The following is a 20,722-nucleotide window of genomic DNA, read 5'->3' on the forward strand; positions in this document are numbered from 1 at the left end:
CGGGATTCAGGGTCTATCTACGGCTATTGCAAGCGAGGGTCAGTTATCAATGCCACTCAACGGCAAGCACTTGGGACTTGAGTTGGGGGCCGGGCCTGGGAATCTGACGGGCAGCGGGAGGTGTTTCCTGAGGAGCTGCCTCAGGTCCCAGAGGTGCCAGAGGTCCTGGGCAGGCGGGAAGGATTTCAGGGGGAGGGCTGGGGAAAATAGACCTTTGGCAGCTTATTCTTTCTCTCATCCAACCCAGGGAGGCTGCAAAAAGCACAGAGAAATAAAGCCAGGCTGGATCAGATGTGAAAACACAACAGCTAGGTGACGTTAACTTTGATTTTCAAGTCCGACAGCAGGCTTGGGGGTCGGTCAATAGTCCTAGTGTGGGAGCAAACCAGGACAAGTTATTGCCAGGAACTGTCTTCAGGTTCATCGACTTGTCTGATCCAACAGGGACCGCCCCCTGCCCGGCTGCCAGCTCAGAGAGCTCCCTACAGCAGCACGGTCCAGACCCTGCACGCTGGGTTTCCAGCACTAACGCCAAGCGCAGACTCTCAAAGGTTAAGGCAGCTGCCCTTGGCAAAGGGAAAAGACTCACCTTCGGGGAACAAAGAAGGTGGAGCCCACACAGCACCATCTGCCCACAGGCCAAGAAAGCCCGTCTTGCAGCTATTCTGGCAAGATGGTGGCAGTCGGGGGGGGGGGGGGGGGAGGGGGCAGGGGGCGGGGAAGGGGAACCCAGTCACAGGGCGTGCGACTAGAGGCACAGCCAGCGTAGAAAACCACAGCTTGGCATATTACAATGAAAAACTAAAGAAGGGCAGAGCCAGAGCGTAAAAAATGAATAATTCAACTGGAACCAGGTTCACAAATCTGGGAGCTTCTCAGCAAACAACCATCAGGGGAAGTTACGCAGGCCAAAAGAAAATTCTATCAAAGCCTCTTTGGTGTTTGTGTACCAAACCAAACTTTCGATAAATTAACATCATCTACTCTTTATTCTTTTTCATCAGAATTCCCAAATAAAAGGAGAGCGCTCATTTTGAGAAATACAAATGTGATAGATCTACGTAAAAAAATTTTTAAAAAAAGTTTCTTTTGGATCCTGACTTTAAAAAAAATGGGATCTTCCTTTTGCAAACAAGCCTGAGGAAGATATAATGGGACTTTTCGGACACAGGGCCAACATCTGGTACCTCGATGGGAGTGACAATTGCTTTTCAGGGTTAAGTCACATGTCAAAAGTGAAATCCTTCCACACAACTTGCAAAGTAACACTCCCAAAGAAATGCACTGGGGTTTTAGCTAGAAGGCTGTTTAAAGAGTGGAGACCGCGTAAAAGGACAATTTTACCCCTTGGGCCGATTTCAAAGGCTCATTTCCTCCTCTTCCTCCTCCTCCTTCTCAGTGCCAACATCAGAATAATCGATATGGTCCAGATAACAGGGAGGGGAGGGAAATGCCAGTGCTGGCTTCGAGCCCACTGTCTTTCACAGTTTACGCTTCCGACGGGAATCTGAGTAAGAAATCCAACACTAGTGAGGGCAGGCAGGAATGTGTGTCAAGGAAGAGACCGAAGGGTCACTTTCGGAATCGGGAATCTCACCTTCGCAGAGAAGATGCTTGGCCCAAGGCTAGCGCAACCTGAAAGGCATATTCTTCCAGGAAAACATCCCGGTCTGTGATGAAGGGCGCTCTGGGGTGGACAGAGTGGGGACCCACTCTGTGTCAAATCCAGACAAACGGGCCTCGGTTCTGGGTTCCAGAAGGAGGCACGTAAGCTGGCTTTGACTCAGGGTCTGGAAACTTCCGCTGGGGGTGAGATGGGGCAGGGGGAGGTCCTCCGTGGCACGTGGCCAACTCATGAGAAGGCCTCAAGGTATGCACTTGGCCCTTCATGGGAAGAGAACACGGCAACATCTCAAGTTGGGGAGGACGATGCAAGCAGTCGGCAGGCCCTCAACGGAGTTTGAGGGAAACGGGGAGCCTCAAACTGTCCGGGGGCTTCTCAGAACACTGACCTGCTCTGGAGAAGGCTGTGCCCAATTTTTTCCACTTAATAAATAAATAAATAAATAAATAAATAAATAAATAAATAGGTAGGTAGGTAGTAGGCAGGTAGACAAATAGATAGATAATGCCGCAATTCCATGATACCGATCAATGAAAACTGCCCACTGGTACCCGTTTTTAGTCTTTTGTAGAGACTAAAAACTGCTGGTACTGAGTTCCCCTGTTTCTGGTCCTCTCTAAACACCAGATAGTTATGAAAGTCAGTTCACACTCCTGAGGTGCCTGGAGATCTGGCCCTGCCCCTTCTCAGGCTCACTCTCTGCCTCTCCCTACCGGCTCCCCCGTTTTAAAACTAAGTGCCATCTGCGACTGTGCACTCCTGCGTCACAGATGTGCAAATGCTTGGTCTCCAGGCAAGTTTTTGTTTCTTAAGGACTTAAAATCCTCCCTGAATGCTGGCCATCTGTACCTTACCTAGCCAAAAAGAAAGAAAAGGTAAAATAAAAAACAAAACAAAATTCGAGCAAAACAAAATCAAATTTAATGGTCTTAAATGCAAAAGTAAAAACAAACAAAAAACACAAAAAAGCAAAAGAAAATTAACAGAACAGAACAACCCAAAATGTCAAGGCAGTTATGAAGAGAACTTGGGAGGGTTAATCTTTAAAACTACAAATCAAAGGGGTATTTCTCTCGTTGTTGTTAATAGATAACTGGCAAGAAGTAAGTACTTTTCTGCTGAGTGTTCATACGAAAGCAAAGTTTCAAAACAAAATCCGACTAAAAGAGAAAACAAAACAAAACAAAGTCTAGCGCTCACGAGAAGGGATGCGAGAAATACAATGCTCAAATGTTTCTGGGGTCGTAAAATATGGAGCGGTCTTCCGCACCTGCGCCGTGTGAAATGCTCTGGGGGACTGGCGAAACGATGGGGAACGCCGGTGTCCGATGTGCGGGGCACCGTGCATGCCGTGTGTGGACAGAAATGCGGGATGTCAGGGTAGCAACACATCCTCGGGCGTGCCGGGAGCTAGGTCTGACTGGGGAATATACTGGAGTTTCCCGGAAACTCTTTGGTCCGTTCCCACTGGCGCCTGGGCTTTAGGAGACCTGTTCGAGTCCTTCCGTGGAGGGCCCAACGTGCGGCCCCCCTTCCCCAGCGGCGGCCCCCCCCCCCTGCCCCCGGCGGGCACCCCTGCAGGGCCCGGGGCTGAGGGAGCAGGAGGTGGCGATGGCACCTGCTCGGGAAAGCAATTTCCCGTCAACCAAAAGCAGAAATCGCTTAAAAATGGTGAAGCGGCTGAGGAAAGCACACACTCAGCATCTGTCTAACATCTTTAGTCTGGAAACTAGAACTAAAAGGTCAGGTCTTTTTTTTTTTTTGGTTTTTTTTTTTTTCCTTTTTCTGGTTTTTTTTTTTGTTTTTGTTTTTTTTTTTTTTTAAATCCAGTTTGTGGAGACACCGAATGAAATGAGTGTTAGACAGTCTTAGAGGGTAAAGCATGCTTCAGGTTCACCACCGTCCCGAGGGACTGGTGAGTCAATGCAGTCTACTTAGATTTCTGTTTAATATATATTTTTAAGGAAATAACTTAAGAAACTTAAATTGGTCTAACATTGTGGGATTTCAAACATTTGAACATGTCGGTTGCATCCCCGAGTATAAAAACCTCTTCACTTCTCATTTAGACTAGGACAAACACTTGTGAAAATTGGCGCAAAATGAGTTGTACACTAACAAAAAAGTTTCCACTTCTTCACTCTTAATTCTCTATTCCGTACAAAAAAAAAAGCATGAGCGAGTTATTTGTGGGACTTGTTGGTTTTGAAGGAAACCTGTAAGATTTTGTCCCCCAGGCGGTAGCCGTTCAGACTTGCTATGGCCATGGCGGCTTCTTCATAGTTTGTCATGGTCACAAAGCCAAAGCCTTTGCACTTGTTGGTGTTGAAGTCGCGGATCACTTTCACATTGGTGACCGCCCCAAAGGGGCCAAACATCTGCCAGAGGATCCCCTCGTCGGCGTCCTGCCCGAGGTTGTAGATGAAGATGCACCAGCCCGAAGACGCGTTGCTCGGGACACTGACACCAGAAAGCCCACTCATGTGATCTACACCCATAGGGGAGAACCTAGCGGACAGAGAGCACAGCACGCAGGTCAAGGTCATGCAGGCCGGCGCGCCCCCATCCGTCACGGGCGGGGGTTCAGCATGGGGGCAGGGGGCTCCCTGCACTACAGACCGTGGACCCCGGGGAGAGACACTTGTTGCCCACAGAGGGTCAGAGCCTCGACCAGCTTCCCTGGGAGCCACGCTGCCTCCAGTACCTTCCATCCCTGGGGGTGGGGGTGGGGGGAGTCCCAGGCTTCCCCTAGCTGAATGACAGAAGCCTCTCCGCGTCCTCTCGGGTGTCGTTCCACCCTCGGACCTCCCTGGAGGAAGCTCGATCCTCATACTCTATGCCTCCGTACGTGTGTACGTCAGGGAGTGGGGGGCAGGATTTTTTTCCTTTTCTTTCTCCAAATTTTCTATCTTGCCCTCATCTTGGCTGCCCCTGCTGGAGGGTCCCAGGTGAGCACACCCCTTGAAGGGCCACCGCACGGCACAGGGAATTCCTTCCCACAGCTCCAGGCGACCTTCCGCTGCTGGCTCATGGCATCCCAGAAGCAATGCCTGCGGCCTGCAGGTCTGCCAAGCTGTACCAAAAGTGTGGGCCTCTTTCCAAAGCAACGCTTCCAGCTGCATAAAAAATAAGCCTTCTACAAATGTGTGGCCACTGCAGTAGGACTAAGGGAGAAGACAAAATCGTTACTGAAGCCACACAGCCCTCTGAAAGGCTTCGGAAATTAAAAAGTAATGGCCTTAGGATCGGCTTAAGACTACCCAAGTGTGACAGAGCGTCTGGGGGGCCGCACCGTGCAAGAAACAAGAAACATGACCTGCTCTAAGATAAAACCAGGCTTCGCGCTGTGGGGCTGACCCGGGGGTAAGCAGGTGCTTTCAAGGGCCATCAACAGATTCATTCTTTTGACGGACATAACAACAAGACGGACCGACCAGCTCCCCAGGTGCAGCCCACTTATCCAGGGGATCTCTTCAAGGCAGGTATGGAAGAATCAAGACACATCACTGGCCATGGCTTTGAATGTACGGGAGGAATTTTAAACAGCTTGCATCAGGAGGTCGGACTTGGTTCAATGACTCCAGTGGCTTGTTAGTGGTCTCGACTCAACAGGGACCACAGTGGCACTGAAGGGGGTGGGTAAAGGCACCCTTGTATCTGTGTGACATTAAGCCAAGCTGGTTTTCAATAAAAACTGGAAAGACGTTCTGACTTTAATGGACTTGTCCCCCGCCTCCAGTTTTGTGGGAAACCAAATGTGGGTCTGAGTTAAACTAGCTAACCCGAATCGTCATGTACCTGTCATACTGAAAATAACCTGAAGTCTTACCTTACTATTTTCTATTGACGTGATTCTCATTCCTATTAATTATTGTTAGTTGGTTTCTCCCCTGCTAACTGGAGCTGATTTCTTTCATCCTGGCTGCAGTGAAACCTACCTCCCATTCTTTTCTCTGATGTACAAAGGAGACCTGAGCCCTTCTTGAGTATTTGCGGGGGGGGTGGGGGGGGGGAGATCTTTCCTGCTGTGAGATGCAGACTGCACACTCTCCCCTCGGCTGGGCCTCTCTCCCTCTTGCTCTCATCTTAGTCCGCCTTCCAGTGGCCAGTCTTTCCTCACACCTTTCCTGCCATCCTTGCTTCCCTCTGTCTCTCCTCGCTGTGAGCCTCTAATTGTCAAGACCCCTTTCCTGCCTGGCCAGCAGTGTTGGCTGCTCTGGTCCCCTTTCTTTTCTGTTCCTCCTTCCTGTGACCGAAGTCCCCCCCTCCTCCCGTACCCTCTTCCCTGCTCGTCTAGTCTGCTTACTGGGAACCTGCTGGACGCTGCCATCCACACGTCCCACCTGACCGGCAGTGACACAGACTATGTCAGCTGGCCTTCAAACATGGATTTACCTCACTTCCATCCCAAGACGCTTCCCCGGCCTTTGTCTTTAAACTAGAAAAGCCAATGAGGGAAGGCTAGCTTTGGAACCTGAGCCGAGTTGAGAACTCTGCGTTACTAGACGCTGAAGACAGTGCCTCCCCAGGGGGCCTCTGTGCAGGGTTTTGCCCAATGTCTCCAAGACAGAGATGGGAAACCTGCAAAGTCGCAGAGATAAAGATCCCTAACATGCCTCATGCCACTGATGGAGGTTTTGACAAAAACAAAAACCAAGTGGCCTGGAAATCGGGACTGCCACTGCTTGTGAGGCAGAACACGCCCGATTTTGGAGCCCAAGTTCCTGACCCTCATCGTCTCTGTTCTCCTAGAGCCTGGCAACTGGAGTCATTTTCAGTCTGGAAAGACGAGGGAATGTCAGAAAACCTTTCGCCTCCAGGGCAGGGCTTTTAAAACAGAAGCCGTGTGATATTTAGAGATGCAGGTGAGCGCCCAGGTAGGTGAGTGAGAGGGCTACCTGAGGGCTGGGAGCAGGGGCTGCACGCCGAGGAGGAGAGCAGCTCTCCCCTACACACACCCGAGGCTGCATCTTCTGGCTGCCACACTCATGGCCCCGAGCTCCGGCCACTGAACACCGGGCCTTGGGGCGCTACGTACTCTGCCCCCGGGGGCGGGGGGCTGGCTGGAGACGGAACCACCTTTTGGATTCCACTTCAGGCAATCCTCGGATGGACATAAACGCCTTTCACACAGACACCTTCCCATGGGGGCAGGGGCGTGAAGACACAGTGATTCTGAGCGCGGCTTTCTGACCAGCCGGGTGGACCCGGCCGGCCCGCGGTGGGAAGAGCTGGGTTGATGAGAGCGCCGCCTCCCGACCCACCTGAATCTCTGCGCCTGGTGGTGAACGGGGCCTCCGAACCGTCTGGCCGGCGAGTGGTAGAGCTGGGAGAGCAGCGCCATGTTTTTGTTCTGGTTGGGGTTGGCTGCAAACTTCACTGTAATGGGCTCGGAGGAACCTGGGGGTTTATGACCATTGAAACTGGTAATTGCCTCTTCTGCTTCCGAACGTTTGTCAAACCGGATAAACGCAACCCCTCTGGACAAACCTTTTTAACAAACCAACAAAAACGGAGTTAGGGGAGAAAATACAAGGAGTTTTAAAACTGAAAAGCAAAAGCGAAGTCAGTCAGCTATGGTTTCAAATCAGGTAACGAGGCAAACAAAAATGAAGCCTAAACATGGAAATGAACGAATGAACTTAAAAAAAAAAACAACAACAATGACCAGCAAGATTAAGCTTTCAGACGTCCTTCTGAGTTGAAGCAGCAACTACACAGCCTCAGTGCCAACAGACATTCTGGTGACAGATGTCCCAGACAGACGCCCCAGCCTCTTTCTTACAAAAAAAAAAAAAAAACATGCTGGAGGAGAGGACACCCTCCATTGCTCTCAGCGCCCACCAGGTAGGGTCTGCAGGGTTCTCCCTGTGCTCCGGGGCCCTGCGGCCTGCCCTGTGAACAAGGAGTGACGGTGGCTCGTGTAGCCCAGCCAGGCCTTTGTAGGCTGTCCCCGCCCCGGCCGGCCTGACAGAGTCCCTGCTCACTCAGCCTTTACCATCCCCAGAGGGGACAGAGTCCAGTGAACAAGCCTCGGCCCACAGCCCTCTCCTCCTCCTGCCCTCACCTCACTCACCTTTGGGATGTTCCATTGTTAATGTCCTAGGACTGCCTAGAATCGAGTGAAGCCCCTCGCTCTCCCCCAGAAAACTGCTCAGGTGCACACAGTGGTGCTGCCACCTGCCCGCAGACTCCCCGCAGGTTAAGACTCCCTGCCTGGGGCCCACACCAAACCTGTCCTTGTTCCCGAGTGGGAAGGGCCGGGGCCCCCTGCCATGGTGTCCAGCTGCCTCAGGAAGGCACCATCTCTCGCCACACAGACTGAGCCACCTGCAGTCAAGCCCTGGGTCCCTGCTGTAACCCAATCCCTCGACAGAGCAAGAATGTGGACCGGGACCAGGCTGCCTGAGATCCAAGGCCCTGCTGAAGGTCTGGCCAGCCCAGCACGGGTTCGAGACCCGCACAAACCGGGCAGAAGAGGGGTTTGGCCATCCTCCACCCCAATCCATCCATGTTCTAGGCCTGGGAAGAACGATGACAACTGTCCCCTGCAGAACTAGATGAACAGGGTGGGGCTGGGGAAGAGGCCTGGCTCCTTCTCCTGGGGAGAACAGGGGTCAGGTGGGAAGATCAAAATGCAGTGGAGAGGTGACAGCCGAGGGCGAGTCCTGGATGTGCCCTGGTTGGGGGGCTGTAGCAGACAGCCCTATCCTGCACATTCTCATCCGGACTGCCAGTTATAGCCTGCCTGGGGTCACGTTTCCGTCTCTAGACAAAGGCCTTCGGCTCCCAGTGCATGACAATTACCAAAGCAGGACAGCCCAGGATCTGGGGGGGTCACCAGCTAAGTGAGCACACCAGATGCCCCCCCCCCCCCAAGCAGCTTCATCTCCCACACCTTTCTTTACCCCTTCCCAGAGTCCCACCAAGTGCCCCACGATGGGCACAGGATATGGGTCTCCCCAGCTGGCCCAAGGGCCGCAGAGGGGCACAGAGAGGCTCAGGCATGCCAGGTGGGATGCTGAAGTGACCAGTGTCACGGTGAGAGGCATGGCCGCCCACTGTGCACCTAGAATCCCATGCCTGGGCCTGGGCCCCATTCAAGCAAGTAGGCAGCAGTCAGGGAGCCTCAGGCCAAGGAATCTCGGTCTACAACTGTAACGCACAGTGGACACTCCATGGTGAGTCCAAAAGCACGTATCCCAGTTCACCCAACTGGGAACCTGCCCCTCCTGGTCTCCCCCCAGTACAGTGCCCTGGGAGAGCACACAGCTGCCCCCAGTGGCTTCAAGGCTGCCTCCATCTGGGCTCCACGATCGTTGAAATATATATAAATTTAAAATTCACCGAAGACACTCACTGAATTCATGAGATCCAACCTGACAATTCACATGTGTGCCAAGAAAATTCTAGAGCCTCAACTCATTTTCAATTTCAGTTCAGAAGGAACACCTAAAAACACACACTCAACACACACTGTTTTTATTTACTCTTGAACAGCATGAATGGCACCTTTGACAGACAGACGCCTGAATGGGTATTTAACTTCAGGCAAAACACTGACAGCTGTCGCTGGCTGGCTCTGGCAGGAAGCTGCCCTCGGGGAGAAGGTTCCATCCTAGTGATAAGGACCTTGAGATGGAACAGAGGAAAAGTGTGTGTGCGGTGTGGTTTCCCTGTTTGGTTTTGTAAAATGACTTTCAAATGGAAACCGCCCAAGTGAAACGAAGACAACCCAAGAGAGAAAATGTCAGTGTGAGGGAGAACATGTTCACTAAATGATCTGATGAGTAGACACCCTTTGAAGGGGGCCCGTGGTGGTGTTTTTTTCCCCTCTACTGTTTTTAGAATCAAGAGCAGAGGTCAATCAATGGCATGATCTCCATATGAGTAACCTATAAGGTTCACAATTAAAACAGGTAAGAAAACAAAATTTAAAAATTAAGTTCTGTCAGCTGTTAAGTTTTTCCAAGAGCGATGCCCCATCCCTTTAATGCTACAAGGCACGTCATATGGAAGCAAACTGGACCCACAAACCCGCCAGCATTGCTAGTCTCTGCCCTCGTCCCCTGGGACTCCTTGGCTCCCAGAAGAGAAGCCCCGCTGGTGGCCCCCTCTGGAGCAGAGGATAGAATGGAAGTCCACAGTCCTGGGGGTCCACCTTTCTAACTCCCCAATTCAACACCCCAGGCCTGGACAGGGAGCCCCAGGGACTCCCTCACATCTCCCCTCCTTCTGGGCCTCACAAAGATTCTGAAGACAGTCCCTCTGCTGTTCAGCAGAGGCTGGTGGGATGCCTGAGAGAGCATGAAGTGCCCATGGACGCCACTCTGAGTTCATGGCTGAGCCCGGGGGGCAATCCTGATGTCTAAGAGACACCAGCCCTACAGAGGGAAAGGAGACCAAATGCCCCACAAATGGCTGAGGGGAACTGTCTGTATAAGTGACCTCCCTCAGGGTGGTGAGAGCCACTGGGGAAAGCTAGATGTCTGGGGTGGGGGTGTTCCTGGAGACAGCCAGCTCCACTCAGTCATGCTGGGCTGGACAGAGACAAGTAGAGGCAAAGCGGTATGTATGACACGTAGAAAAGGAGGGCGATGGAAACAGAATGTGGCCCAGCGTGGTCATACCATCCGGGTCCCCAGGCAGCCCACACAGGTGCTCCTATGCAGATGGGGCTGAGGACAAACACATACACTGACCAGCCCACTGCATTGTTCCTTCTCAATTGGCACTTGAAGGTGAGTACGGGGGGCTTCAAGGACCCCAGGAAACTGTCCTGGTGTGGACCAAAGGCGTTGACACCAAGTAAACAGGATCCTCGCCCTCACCCCTCTCCCCGCCCCAGAGCACAGCTGCAGAACAGAGGCCGTGGTGTGGTCCTTGTCCCTCCGGCAGAGCCTGGTGTCAGAGTGGGCATCTGCACTAGGCACAGGGCTACCCGGCGAGCTGCACCTGTGGACCACACTCCAGAAGGCTCCCCTTCCACTCAGGCCTCCGGGGACTCGAGCTGCTTATGCCTCAGGACTGCAGCCTGGGCAGCAGGGCCAGCAGATGCGGAGCTGAGCTTCCAGAGGAGGGGTGGAGAAGGGAGGGCGAGTAGTGAGGCTGCCCACCCCAAAGCACACAGCTCGGAGGGACGAGGACGATGTGTGTGCGTCTCTACCCCCATCTGTCACAGGCCAGGAGGGCCCAGCCCACCTGCTCTCTGAGATCTGCTTTGCAGCCTCCTAGGGGCGCCGCTGGCCTCTCGGAAGGGAGTCACCTCACAGTTATGACTCCCTGGGACCAAACTACCCAGTGTTTGTTTTCACATCACAGCCAAGGGGGGCGGGGACATGGAAGAACATGAACATCAAACGCAGATCATTCTAATGGCTTCTCTGAGCTCTGTGAGCGGTTTGTCAACAGATTCCCACTCCTGGTTGGGGCAGAACAGAGGAGTCCTACAGCAGGTGTGGCCCAAGCTCACCTCTCCCCAGACAGAGCCACGCACGGGGCTTGACAGCAGATGTCCTGACCCCAGTGCCCAGGCCAGTGGGGTGGGCAGGCTACACGGTCAGGACTGGCACCAGCCTCCTGCGCGGGGCTCTCCCGGGGGCAGGTGAGGGGCCTCCGCTCGGCTGTGTCTGATGGCCTCGTGCAAGGTCCAGAGCCCAGGCTGCTAATGTCCTGGGCTGAGGTGACCTGACAGGGGCTGGCGAAGTGGCCAGGCTGGTCAGTGAGGGGAATTTACTGCCTTGAGCTCTCTGAGCTTTGGATGTGCTACCCGAGGGGGACATCCAAATCATGGAGACGACAACAGCTCCTCAGAAGCAGCTACCTGTGGCTTCGGGCCAGTCAAAGTAGGGACTCTGGGTCATGAGCGAAGACTGTCCCACACTGCACCTCGAGTGCCTGAAATAAGAGCTGTCGCGAACGGCTGACTGGTGGCCTTTCCGCCCGTTCACAGGCCAGGCTGGGCCATCTGGGTGCTTGAGGAAAGGTGCCAGGATCTCTTGGTGTTTTCACCATAAAATGCATCAAACTGCATCCTCCGTCCCCGGACTCGTAAAACAAAAGCCAGTGTCTCCTCATTCTGATTCTGTGCTCCCTGGGGGAAGAACTACTGACGCAGTGGTTTGTCTTCCTGGAAACTCTGGAGTCCGTCTGGAGGAAAACCTCACCCACATCTGGGCCACCCACCGTACCTGTGGTCTGATCCACGAGGACCCGGGAGTTGATGATTCGCCCGAACCGAGAGAACATATCCTCCACATCCTTTTGGGTCATGGTCCTTGGGAGGCCACTGATGTACAAGTTGGCGTCTTTGATGACCTCTGAGCTCGGGCGGGCATACGACACCTTGAAAACAAAACCACTTTCTGGGGTTAGGGCAGGTGTGTGGCCAAAGCATCGAGGGAGACGGGGTTAGATTTGGGGGGCGAGAAAAAGCCACGCTTCTGGTGAGAAATCATTCCAACACTCACCATCTGCGGCAGCATGCGTGAGAGCTCACGCGGGCCAAGCCACGAGCCAGATGGACACCCCGTAGCATTTTCTCACCTGGACTTCACGCCCCACAATGAGGCAGACACAGTCTTAGTTTCAAAGCCGAGAGACTGAGGGCCAATGGGGGGCTGCAGACAGGGCCAGGACTCAACCACGGCCGTCTCTCCTACCGTGGCCTCTCCCTTCTCTGGACAGTGAAGAGCCCAAAGGGCAGCAGGCAAGGGAGCTGGGTGCTGCTGGGGGGGGGGGGGGGGGGCGCGGTGACACCACCTGCCAACAGGCAAACCTACCACTGGAGCCCACGGGGGACCCTGGGGTGCTGGGGAGCTCGCAGTCTAACACTCAGTTTTTGACGTTAAATGACTCCATACTTTTTCGGGTTTTGTTCTGCAAAACCGAATAAACCCTGCAAGGAACTTCTGCGGCCGCTCAGATAAGACGGTAGGTGTGTGCATAGACTCGGGAGGCTTCAGGGGCTGATGGCAAGATAGGCCTTGGTGCTTTCCCAGGTCAGCGTGATGGCTGTGGATGGCCATGGACCGTGCAGGCCAGCAGGGATGGGAGGGGCGCCTGGGTGGCTCAGTTGGTTAAGTTGATTGCAGCTCAGATCATGATCTCACAGGCATGAATGAGATCGAGCTCTCTCGGCTCTGAGCTGGGCCTGGAGCCTGCTTAAGATTCTCCCTCCCTCTGCCCCTCCCCCCACTCGCACAGGGGCACTTGGGCCCTCTCTGTCTCAAAAAACAACAAAAAAAGGGAGGGATGGGACAAAGGCCACACCCCTGCTGGGAAGGAGCAGCTGGGACAAGGCCCCTGTGTGGCCTGAAGGGACAGGGCTCAATGACACCCAATGGAGTCAGATCTGAGTCAGGAGGCTGGGAAATAAGAAGGGAGGAGGCAGGGAGTCATGCTCTGGAAGGGTCGGGGACTGGAACCTATGCACAATAATGCTCTCTCTGAGAGTCACAAGCTCAGGAGACCAAGAGCCTGAGACCATAATCCAGGAACTGACACGACCTCTCAGGCGTCACCAGGCAGCACAAGGTCACAGACAACAGGTGTGTTCTCACTGCAACGCTCAGGCCTGCCAGAAGGGGCAGAAGTGTGGCCCCTCAGTGCCAAACACGTGGGCAGGAACACACTGTCCCCCACCCCACCCCGGCCCCAGCATTCACGTGCTTGCTGAGTCCAAATCTATGACATTCCCTAAGAGGCGACAACAGACACAACCTTTGCCGGCAGAGCAGAACGTGGTCCAGCAGGAGACAGAGAACGAATGAGAAATTATGTGGTGTGGTCAGAGCCCAGCTTCCCCCAGAGAGGTGCCGAGGATCATGGAGACTGAACGTCAGAGAGTGGAACAAAAGTGGCCCTGATCTGATTGGGAAGATGCCCCAGAGCACCAGGTCCTGTTGAGGGTAGGCGGCCTCCAACCAAGTGGGGCAGATATGGCAATGTCCCCTGAGATAAAGAGGCCACCTTGGCCTGCGGGCTCTCCCCAGCACCCTCCAAAGCGGCAGGTGGCTGACCAGTCCAGATGGGGCTTGGTCACACTCCTCAACTTCCAAAGAAGGGTGTCAACTCTCACATCTGGGCCTCAACTCTCCAGGTGTGCATCACCAGCCCACAGAACACCTCCATTCAAACTCTTGCCAGAGGACGTGGCTGCAATTTTTGGCTGTGCCATTTCACCAAAGGCCCCAGTCAGCGGCCAAAGCGGGAGGCCAGGCCTCCCACCACCATCCTGTCTGGCCCTCTGCAGATCTGTCTGGATGGGGCTACATCTGGGGTCTGCCCTTGGCCTTTACTGAAGGACACCGTGGGAAAGAGCATCCTCAAACCAAGACCCTGGCACCGGGGAAGCAGTGCAGAGGCTGGTACTGACCATGATCATCCCTCGATGAAGCCCCAGAGAGAAAAACGCCTTCTACAGCCGAATGTGCTTCTGACAACAGGTTCTTCGAGGCCCCCGACCACCACCGCAGCTTTCCCTCCCTCTCCGGCCACTATCAAGTTCAGAGTCAGTCAGCCTCCAAGAAGACTGCGCTGGAGCACCTGGCGCCCCAGAGGCTCCATGACACGGGGTCTCGGCATCACCTGCTCCTCTGCCCCAGGCAGGTCTTTTCCTGGCACGTGCTCACGAAACCTTCCTATAAAGGGCTGTCCCCCAACAAATTCATATGTCGCAGTCCTAATCCCACCCCGCACAGCAGAACGAGGCCCTATTGGGAAAGAGTTGTCACAGATGTAACTCATGAACATGAGGTCACACCGGAGCAGGATGGGCCTCAAATCCAGTAACTGTGCCCTCAGAAAAAGGGGGAATTTGGACGAAGGTGCGCGCAGGGAGAACGCCAAGTGAAGACGCAGGCAGCGGCCCAGGTGATGCTTCCATGAGCCTAGGACCGCCAGAGTGGCCAGCGACCCCCAGGCCAGGGGAGAGCCCGGGACAGACTCTCCCTCATGGCCGCAGAAGGAACTAACCTGGCCACACACCTTGGTCTCGGATGTATGGCCTCCAGAGCCGTGAGGACAAATCCCTGTTAACACCCCCACCCCCCAAGACCATTTGTGGTGCTTTGTTATGGCGGTCCTAAGAAACAAACCCACTTGCCCGACCACCTGATTCGCCCCGGAGCCCCCCACCCACAAGCAGTGCCCAGCCCCCTCCACCACCGCGGCCTCCATGTAAATGTTCCCCATGACGTTTATCTTGGTCTGACATCCTATATGTTTCACTTATTTAGCTGTGTAGAACACTCGATGAGGGCACAACTTTTGTCTTTGCTGCTGTATCACCAGCACCTAGAACAGATGCAGGTGGACAGCAGGCATTCAGCGACTAAATGCCGAACGAGGGAATAAAAGCAACTGCTGTTATTATTACTAACGCCCGCCTAACTGCACCGCAGGCTCCTGGGCTCTGTTTGCGGCTAATCCAAGCTACACTGTTCTGGTTCCTGGTGTTCACCTCCCACGTTGGGCTGGGGAAGCTGCCAGGCAGGGGTGGTAAGTGCCCAGAGCCACAGCACTCGTTTCAAACCCTGACTTTGCCCCGCTCTACCTGTGTGACCTCGGGAGACCTGTCACAAGTCTACACATCAGCTTCTTCAACCCTAAATTGGGGATCATCTCTCCCAGGCTGGGGTGAGGAAAACAGAGACAAGGTATGGAAGGACCTGGCCCATTACAGGCCCTTGACAGGTACCGGTCATGTGAATCACACAAGATCAGTGCTGTGCCACACTCAGCCTGTCACCTCCACACACACACCCAGTGGGGTTGTCTGGACTGCCGTCACAGGGCACGGGGATCAGGAAACTCCTTACACCCTACTCAGATCAAGGAATGACGTTACAACCACAGAGGACAGAGTGAATGCCAGTGAGGTCAAGGGCACATCCAGGCGGGCCGTGGGGTGCCATGATCGCAGAGCCTGGGGGGCAGGCAAGCCTTTGGAAAGGTCCTGCTTTTGTGGGTGAGAAGTGGGGCATCAACCTTGGGGGTAGCCTGCAGTTCCCGTAACGTGCCAGCCAGTATGTCTCCTGCAGCACACCTGTGTCCATAAGAGGCACACGTTGAGGCCTGTAGACACCTCTGCCCAGAACACCCTCGTGTCCCCATCCCAGCCCTCCTTACCCCTACCTCCTCCTGCTCTCCTATGTCTCAACTCTGACTTTGAGGGAAACTCTCAGTGCCTTACGAGTCGGGTGGAGCCCATGTGAGGTCCAGTCAGATGGTGGTCTGGGAATTAACATCTGTGTTAACACGTGAGCTAGCTGAGGGCACCCATCGGCCATGGAACCCAGCGCCAGGCAGAGGGCTTGGCCCCCAGAACACGCTTGTGTAATGAAGAGTTTTCAGCATTTGAATAAGAGTAACTGTCTGCCCTCCTGGCATTAGCAAACATTTTCTAAATACAACAGATCTTTCCTAACAGACTGGGAGCTTTGGGCTGAGAATAAACAACGCGGAGCTGGTGGAGAGGAACAAAAGTCACTAGACACGTGGAAAGGCTGTGACATGTGGCTTCCTTCACCAGGCTCCACAGTGGAAGGAGCCTCTGGGAGCCCGTGCTGGCCACAGAGATGTGTGGGCAGCACTCCTGCCCTCGGGCACCACGCGACACGCAGGTCTAGTCCACAGGGGGGTTCAGGGACGATTAAACCACTGAGCAATCCATATCACAAACACTTCAACAGCAGAAATGGAACACCGCCCTCCAAATGAGCATGTGCCGCGAACAGCCAGACTGCAAGACTTCCCTGGCAGGCGGGAAGAAATCCGGGTTCCCAGGGCCACCCCACAGTGTGACTGGGGAGGCCCAAGCCGCAACCCTGGGAACCTTTATGGCAAAAGCACCCCAGGCGGCTCTGATGTCCAGGGAAGCTTAGGAAGCCCAGCCCCGATACAAGGCCCAAGAGGGACCTTTCTGGACACCCACATAAAGCGGAGGGATGGGAGATGGGGTGGGAGGACCCGGCAGGTCCAAAGGCTCAGAGGGCAATCTCACTCCATGTGGCTTCCTGTCAAGGGAGAGGACGCTGGCAGGCACGCGTCTCGGGAACAACGGCTGACCTGCCAGATCTACAGGTGGAGTGGGTGGGCATGGTACCCCAGGCTGCTGCAAGAAGCAAGGTCAGGGCACCAGCCTGGGGCAGTGGGAGGAGGCCTATTCGAGGAGGGTGCAGTAGGGAGTAAAGGTCGGGAAAACACCAAAGTCGTCCAGGTTGGGTCTGGAGCTGCACAAGATCACGTGAGCCAGAGGACAGACACATGGGGATGGGGAGGAGACGGGGCTCTGGACCAAGAGCAGGGTTGGGGGGTAAGTGGCCGCAGCTGAGAACATGAGGGCGGGGGGACCTGCCCGCTCGTCCCAGGAAGCCACCACAGCCCTTCAACTGGGAGTGACTCTGGTGGCTCCCTCGCATCCCTCAAGTCACCGGTCAACACGAAGCCACCCCCCAGAACATCCCCCGCCATGTACCTCCGCAACACTTACCTCTGCCACACGGGACTTTCGGTTTATTATTGGAGCGTGCTCACACACATGCGCGTACACACACACACGCCCCTCCACGAGAGCAGGAATTCATCTGTTCACTGTCTGACACATAGCAGGTACTCAAGAAACATTAGCAAATACATGTTCGATGACCTGGCTGTGACTGGGGAGGAAGGGAGAGACCTTGGCAGGGAGGGCGTGAGGGACAATGCTGCTGCTGTCGCTGCGGCAACAAACCAGGAGGGAACAGGAGGGCAAGGCCAGACACATGCTCGCTCGGCACAAGGACAGCACACCCTGGGCCGGGGAGAGGACTGCCCTCGATTAAGTGCCCTTCACAGTGACTCTCCCTTTGCTCACGGGGCTGAGGAGGCTGAGAGGCACCAGCATGGCCTGGGGTGGTCTGACATGCAATGCTTCAACTCTAAGCAGACAGGAGGCACCCCAGATGCCCCAAATGCACCAGGGCTCCGAGAACTGGCCAAGCCAATGGTCCCTTTGATAGTGATGGTCAAGTAAGGGGAAGATCCCTCGCCCAGGTGAGGTCAGGGAGGTCGCTCCCCCAGGCCGGGGGGGCCCAGCACAGACCCCTGGAGGCCAGGAACGAGGTGGCGATGGCAGCTCTTTACCTTAATGGTTTTTGACTGGAGCCGCAGGCCATTCAGCGTGTTGATCGCTCTCTCCGCGTCCTTGGCAGTCACGTAGTTCACAAAGCCATAGCCCAAGCTGTGCCCTGTGTGGGAGAACACGTGCACACTGGTAAACCGGCCGACAGCCAGGGAGGGTGAACAGGACCATGTGCGACTGGGCTCCAAAGGACAAGGTCGTTAAAAGCCATGGCCTCCTGGAAGTGGGGTTAGAAGACCCACGGTCACCATCTATACCGTTTTTTTGTTACGCTTCTTTGGCCGACATGTAAATTTTCTACAATGGACAAGTGTTACTTTTGTTAATGTTTTTTTTCTTTAAAAGGGCCGTTTGAAAAGAAACACTGTGCTACTAACGGCATCCCGTGGAACCCATCACAAAAGCAATGATGATGATCGGTGCCCCCAGTCCCGGCTGAGATGTGGGGACTCCAAGGGTGAGGAGAGAGGACGGTCACGAGTGGGCGAGATGGGCAGGTGGGGAGAGCTGCATGATGGCCACCCGTCTGCGTTCAGGGGTTTCTCCCCTGCTTGCACCCCAACAGCGGGAAGGCTTGCTAGGCTCTAGTGCCACCCAGTGCTGGTTCCCTCACTTGCCCGAACACCTACAACCCAGCTAAGAAGCAGATGACGTGGAGCACAAAGGGAAGCTGGAGCTGAGGGAAGTCCCCGGCCGGCCGTGCACCTGCCTTCACGGCCCCAGCCAGGCCTCCAGGCTTCCCCTGGCAGCGGCTGTCATGTGACAGCACCATCAGCCCAAGTCCAAGGGATAACAACACCTGAGCTCTTCCCAAAGGAAGCCAAGGTTACGCGTGGATGTCCCCACCTCTTCTTTGGGAAACACTGAAGTGGCAGGAGTGACCGCCAACGGCATGCTACGGGAGGGATGCAGCCAAGCGGGGGAGGGGCCGTGGGTTTCCAGGAGCCCAGAGAGCAGCCAAGGCCGAGGGGCCCAGTGGAAGGAGGCCTGTCCTTTCGCTACAGAGGACAGGCAGGAGGCGGCCCAGAGAGGAGAACCGACATGCCCACTGCTTACCCACCCACACGCCGTGCTGGCGGGCAGCCACCGAATGCTAGGCATGGCTCTGGGCACAGAGATAGAGTGGTGAGCTTCGCTCCATTCCTCTGGTTGGTGGAGGGCGATAACAAGCAGGTAGAAAACATGCCAGGCCTTGAGCCGCATGAGGCGGGGGTCTCTGGGTGCCGGCTGAACCCAGACCCTCAGGTGGATAATGAGATGTGGCACCCAGCAGAGAGCCTAACCCAGTTTTGCCACTTCTTAAAAAAAAACCCTAAACACTTTTATTTTTTTGCACCTAAAGAGAAATTACAAAGATAATAGAAAGAGTTCCCACAGACCCCATACCCCGTTTCCCCTGGTGGTAACATCTTATATCCGGATGGGACATCTGTCACAACCGAGGAACCAATGCTGATACATTACAATTAACCACAGTCCACACTTGATTTAGATTGCCTCAGTTTCCCCCCAAAGTCCTCTTACGTCCCAGGAGGCCACACAGGATCTCACGTGACATGTAGTCCGTCACGTCTCCTTAGGTTGCTCTTGGCTGGGACAGCTCTCAGACTTTCCTCGTTTTTGATGACCTTGAGAGTTTCGAGGAGGACTGGTCAGGAATTCTGTAGACTCTCCTGCAGCTTGGGTTTGTCAGATGTTTTTCTCATGGCGAGACTGCAGTTGGTGACGGGTTTTGGGAGGAAGACCCCAGAGCTAGGGGCCCTCCTCCTGACATCGTACTGGGGGCTGCGTGCTGTCACCATGACCTATCGCTTTGTTGGTGTTGGCGCTGGCCAGGATCCCCCGAGGCCGGCGGTGCCTCCACTGAAAAGTCCCCCCCTCCCCCAAAACCATAGGCTTTGGAAGGAAGTCCGTGCGTAGCCCATGCCCCAGGAGCACCTCGCGGAGGTGTACTCCCTCCTTCAGGGCACAGCAACTACACAAGCCACCTGCAGTGCTGCACGGGCCGCTTTCCTTTTGAAACAAACAAACCCAAACCTGCCCTTCCACAACCATATTTCTAACAAAACCCCATGGGTCTCAGAGACTTATTAGCTCCTAAACCCCAGAGAGCGAGGACCCCGGAGCAGCGGGGCTGTGGGGCTGGTGTCCAACTAGCAAGAAAGTCAGAATCAGAAGTTCAGAAAACAGTACAGAAAACCACAACTGGCTCGAGGCTGGGAACTTTAGGGCCCTCACAAAAGGTCCAAACTGCAAACATCAAAGCTGAGAATGCAGAATGTCTACGGTACAGACTCCTGACTGAACTCCAGGCTTGCTGGGATTTTTACTCCCAAACACCTGCTCTCCAACCCCTGCTCTGCCCATCTGTCACCACGCCCAGGCCATGGAGCCCGTTGGCCTGACTGCCGGATGGACTCTGCCTCTTCGGTCGGCACGACCCACACTTGTGTCTTCTCGTCTTTCTGCTCTTCCCACAAGGCCAAGCCCAACCCTAGACCACCGATCTCCTCCACTGCCAGTGCCACAGGTGGCCCAAGTCCTGCTAGGGGAGACCAGACACTGATGAGGACTCGTACCTGGGCCACACTCCTATGTCTCAGCCACAGCTGGCTGCTCTTGGCATATAAACATGAGTCCTGCCCGACTCTCGGGTCCTGATTCCTCGCCTCCCAGGCACTTGGTGGCCTGGCCCCAGGGTGGTCACTGCAGACTGCCAGTCTACCAAGGCAGTCCGACCATCAGGTGCCACCCCCAGAGACGGTCAGGACGCAGCTCCCCGAGCTCTCAGCAGCACTGGGCACGGCCGACTCACTTGAGGGGTCACCTCCCCCAGAATGGAACAGCAACGCCAGGTTTTCTTTCTCTGGGTTTTCCTTCTCCCCAGCTGTCCCTTCCCAAGCTTAGTCTTCTACCCATCCCACTGAGATGACCCCCAGGTTTCTGCCCTTGGCTCTTGTGCCAGCCGCACTCTT

At 54.8% G+C, this 20,722-nt stretch overlaps 1 protein-coding gene across 1 annotated transcript in view; it reads right to left on the minus strand.

Moving 5' to 3' along the window:
* Positions 1 to 2,522: 2,522 nt before the first annotated feature.
* Positions 2,523 to 20,722, minus strand: part of ELAVL1 (ELAV like RNA binding protein 1) — a 39,318-nt gene continuing 21,118 nt past the window's right edge. The window contains exons 3-6 of the mRNA XM_058728182.1: positions 17,750 to 17,853; positions 11,815 to 11,968; positions 6,889 to 7,114; positions 2,523 to 4,132 (exon numbers count right to left, since the gene is read on the minus strand). Of these exons, the coding sequence (XP_058584165.1) occupies positions 3,808 to 4,132; positions 6,889 to 7,114; positions 11,815 to 11,968; positions 17,750 to 17,853 (809 nt within the window). The 3' untranslated portion in view covers positions 2,523 to 3,807. The remainder of the gene's footprint in view (positions 4,133 to 6,888; positions 7,115 to 11,814; positions 11,969 to 17,749; positions 17,854 to 20,722) is intronic.

This window comes from Neofelis nebulosa, chromosome 4 (genome assembly GCF_028018385.1).
Source record: "Neofelis nebulosa isolate mNeoNeb1 chromosome 4, mNeoNeb1.pri, whole genome shotgun sequence".
In the NCBI taxonomy this organism is placed as follows: Eukaryota; Metazoa; Chordata; class Mammalia; order Carnivora; family Felidae; genus Neofelis; species Neofelis nebulosa.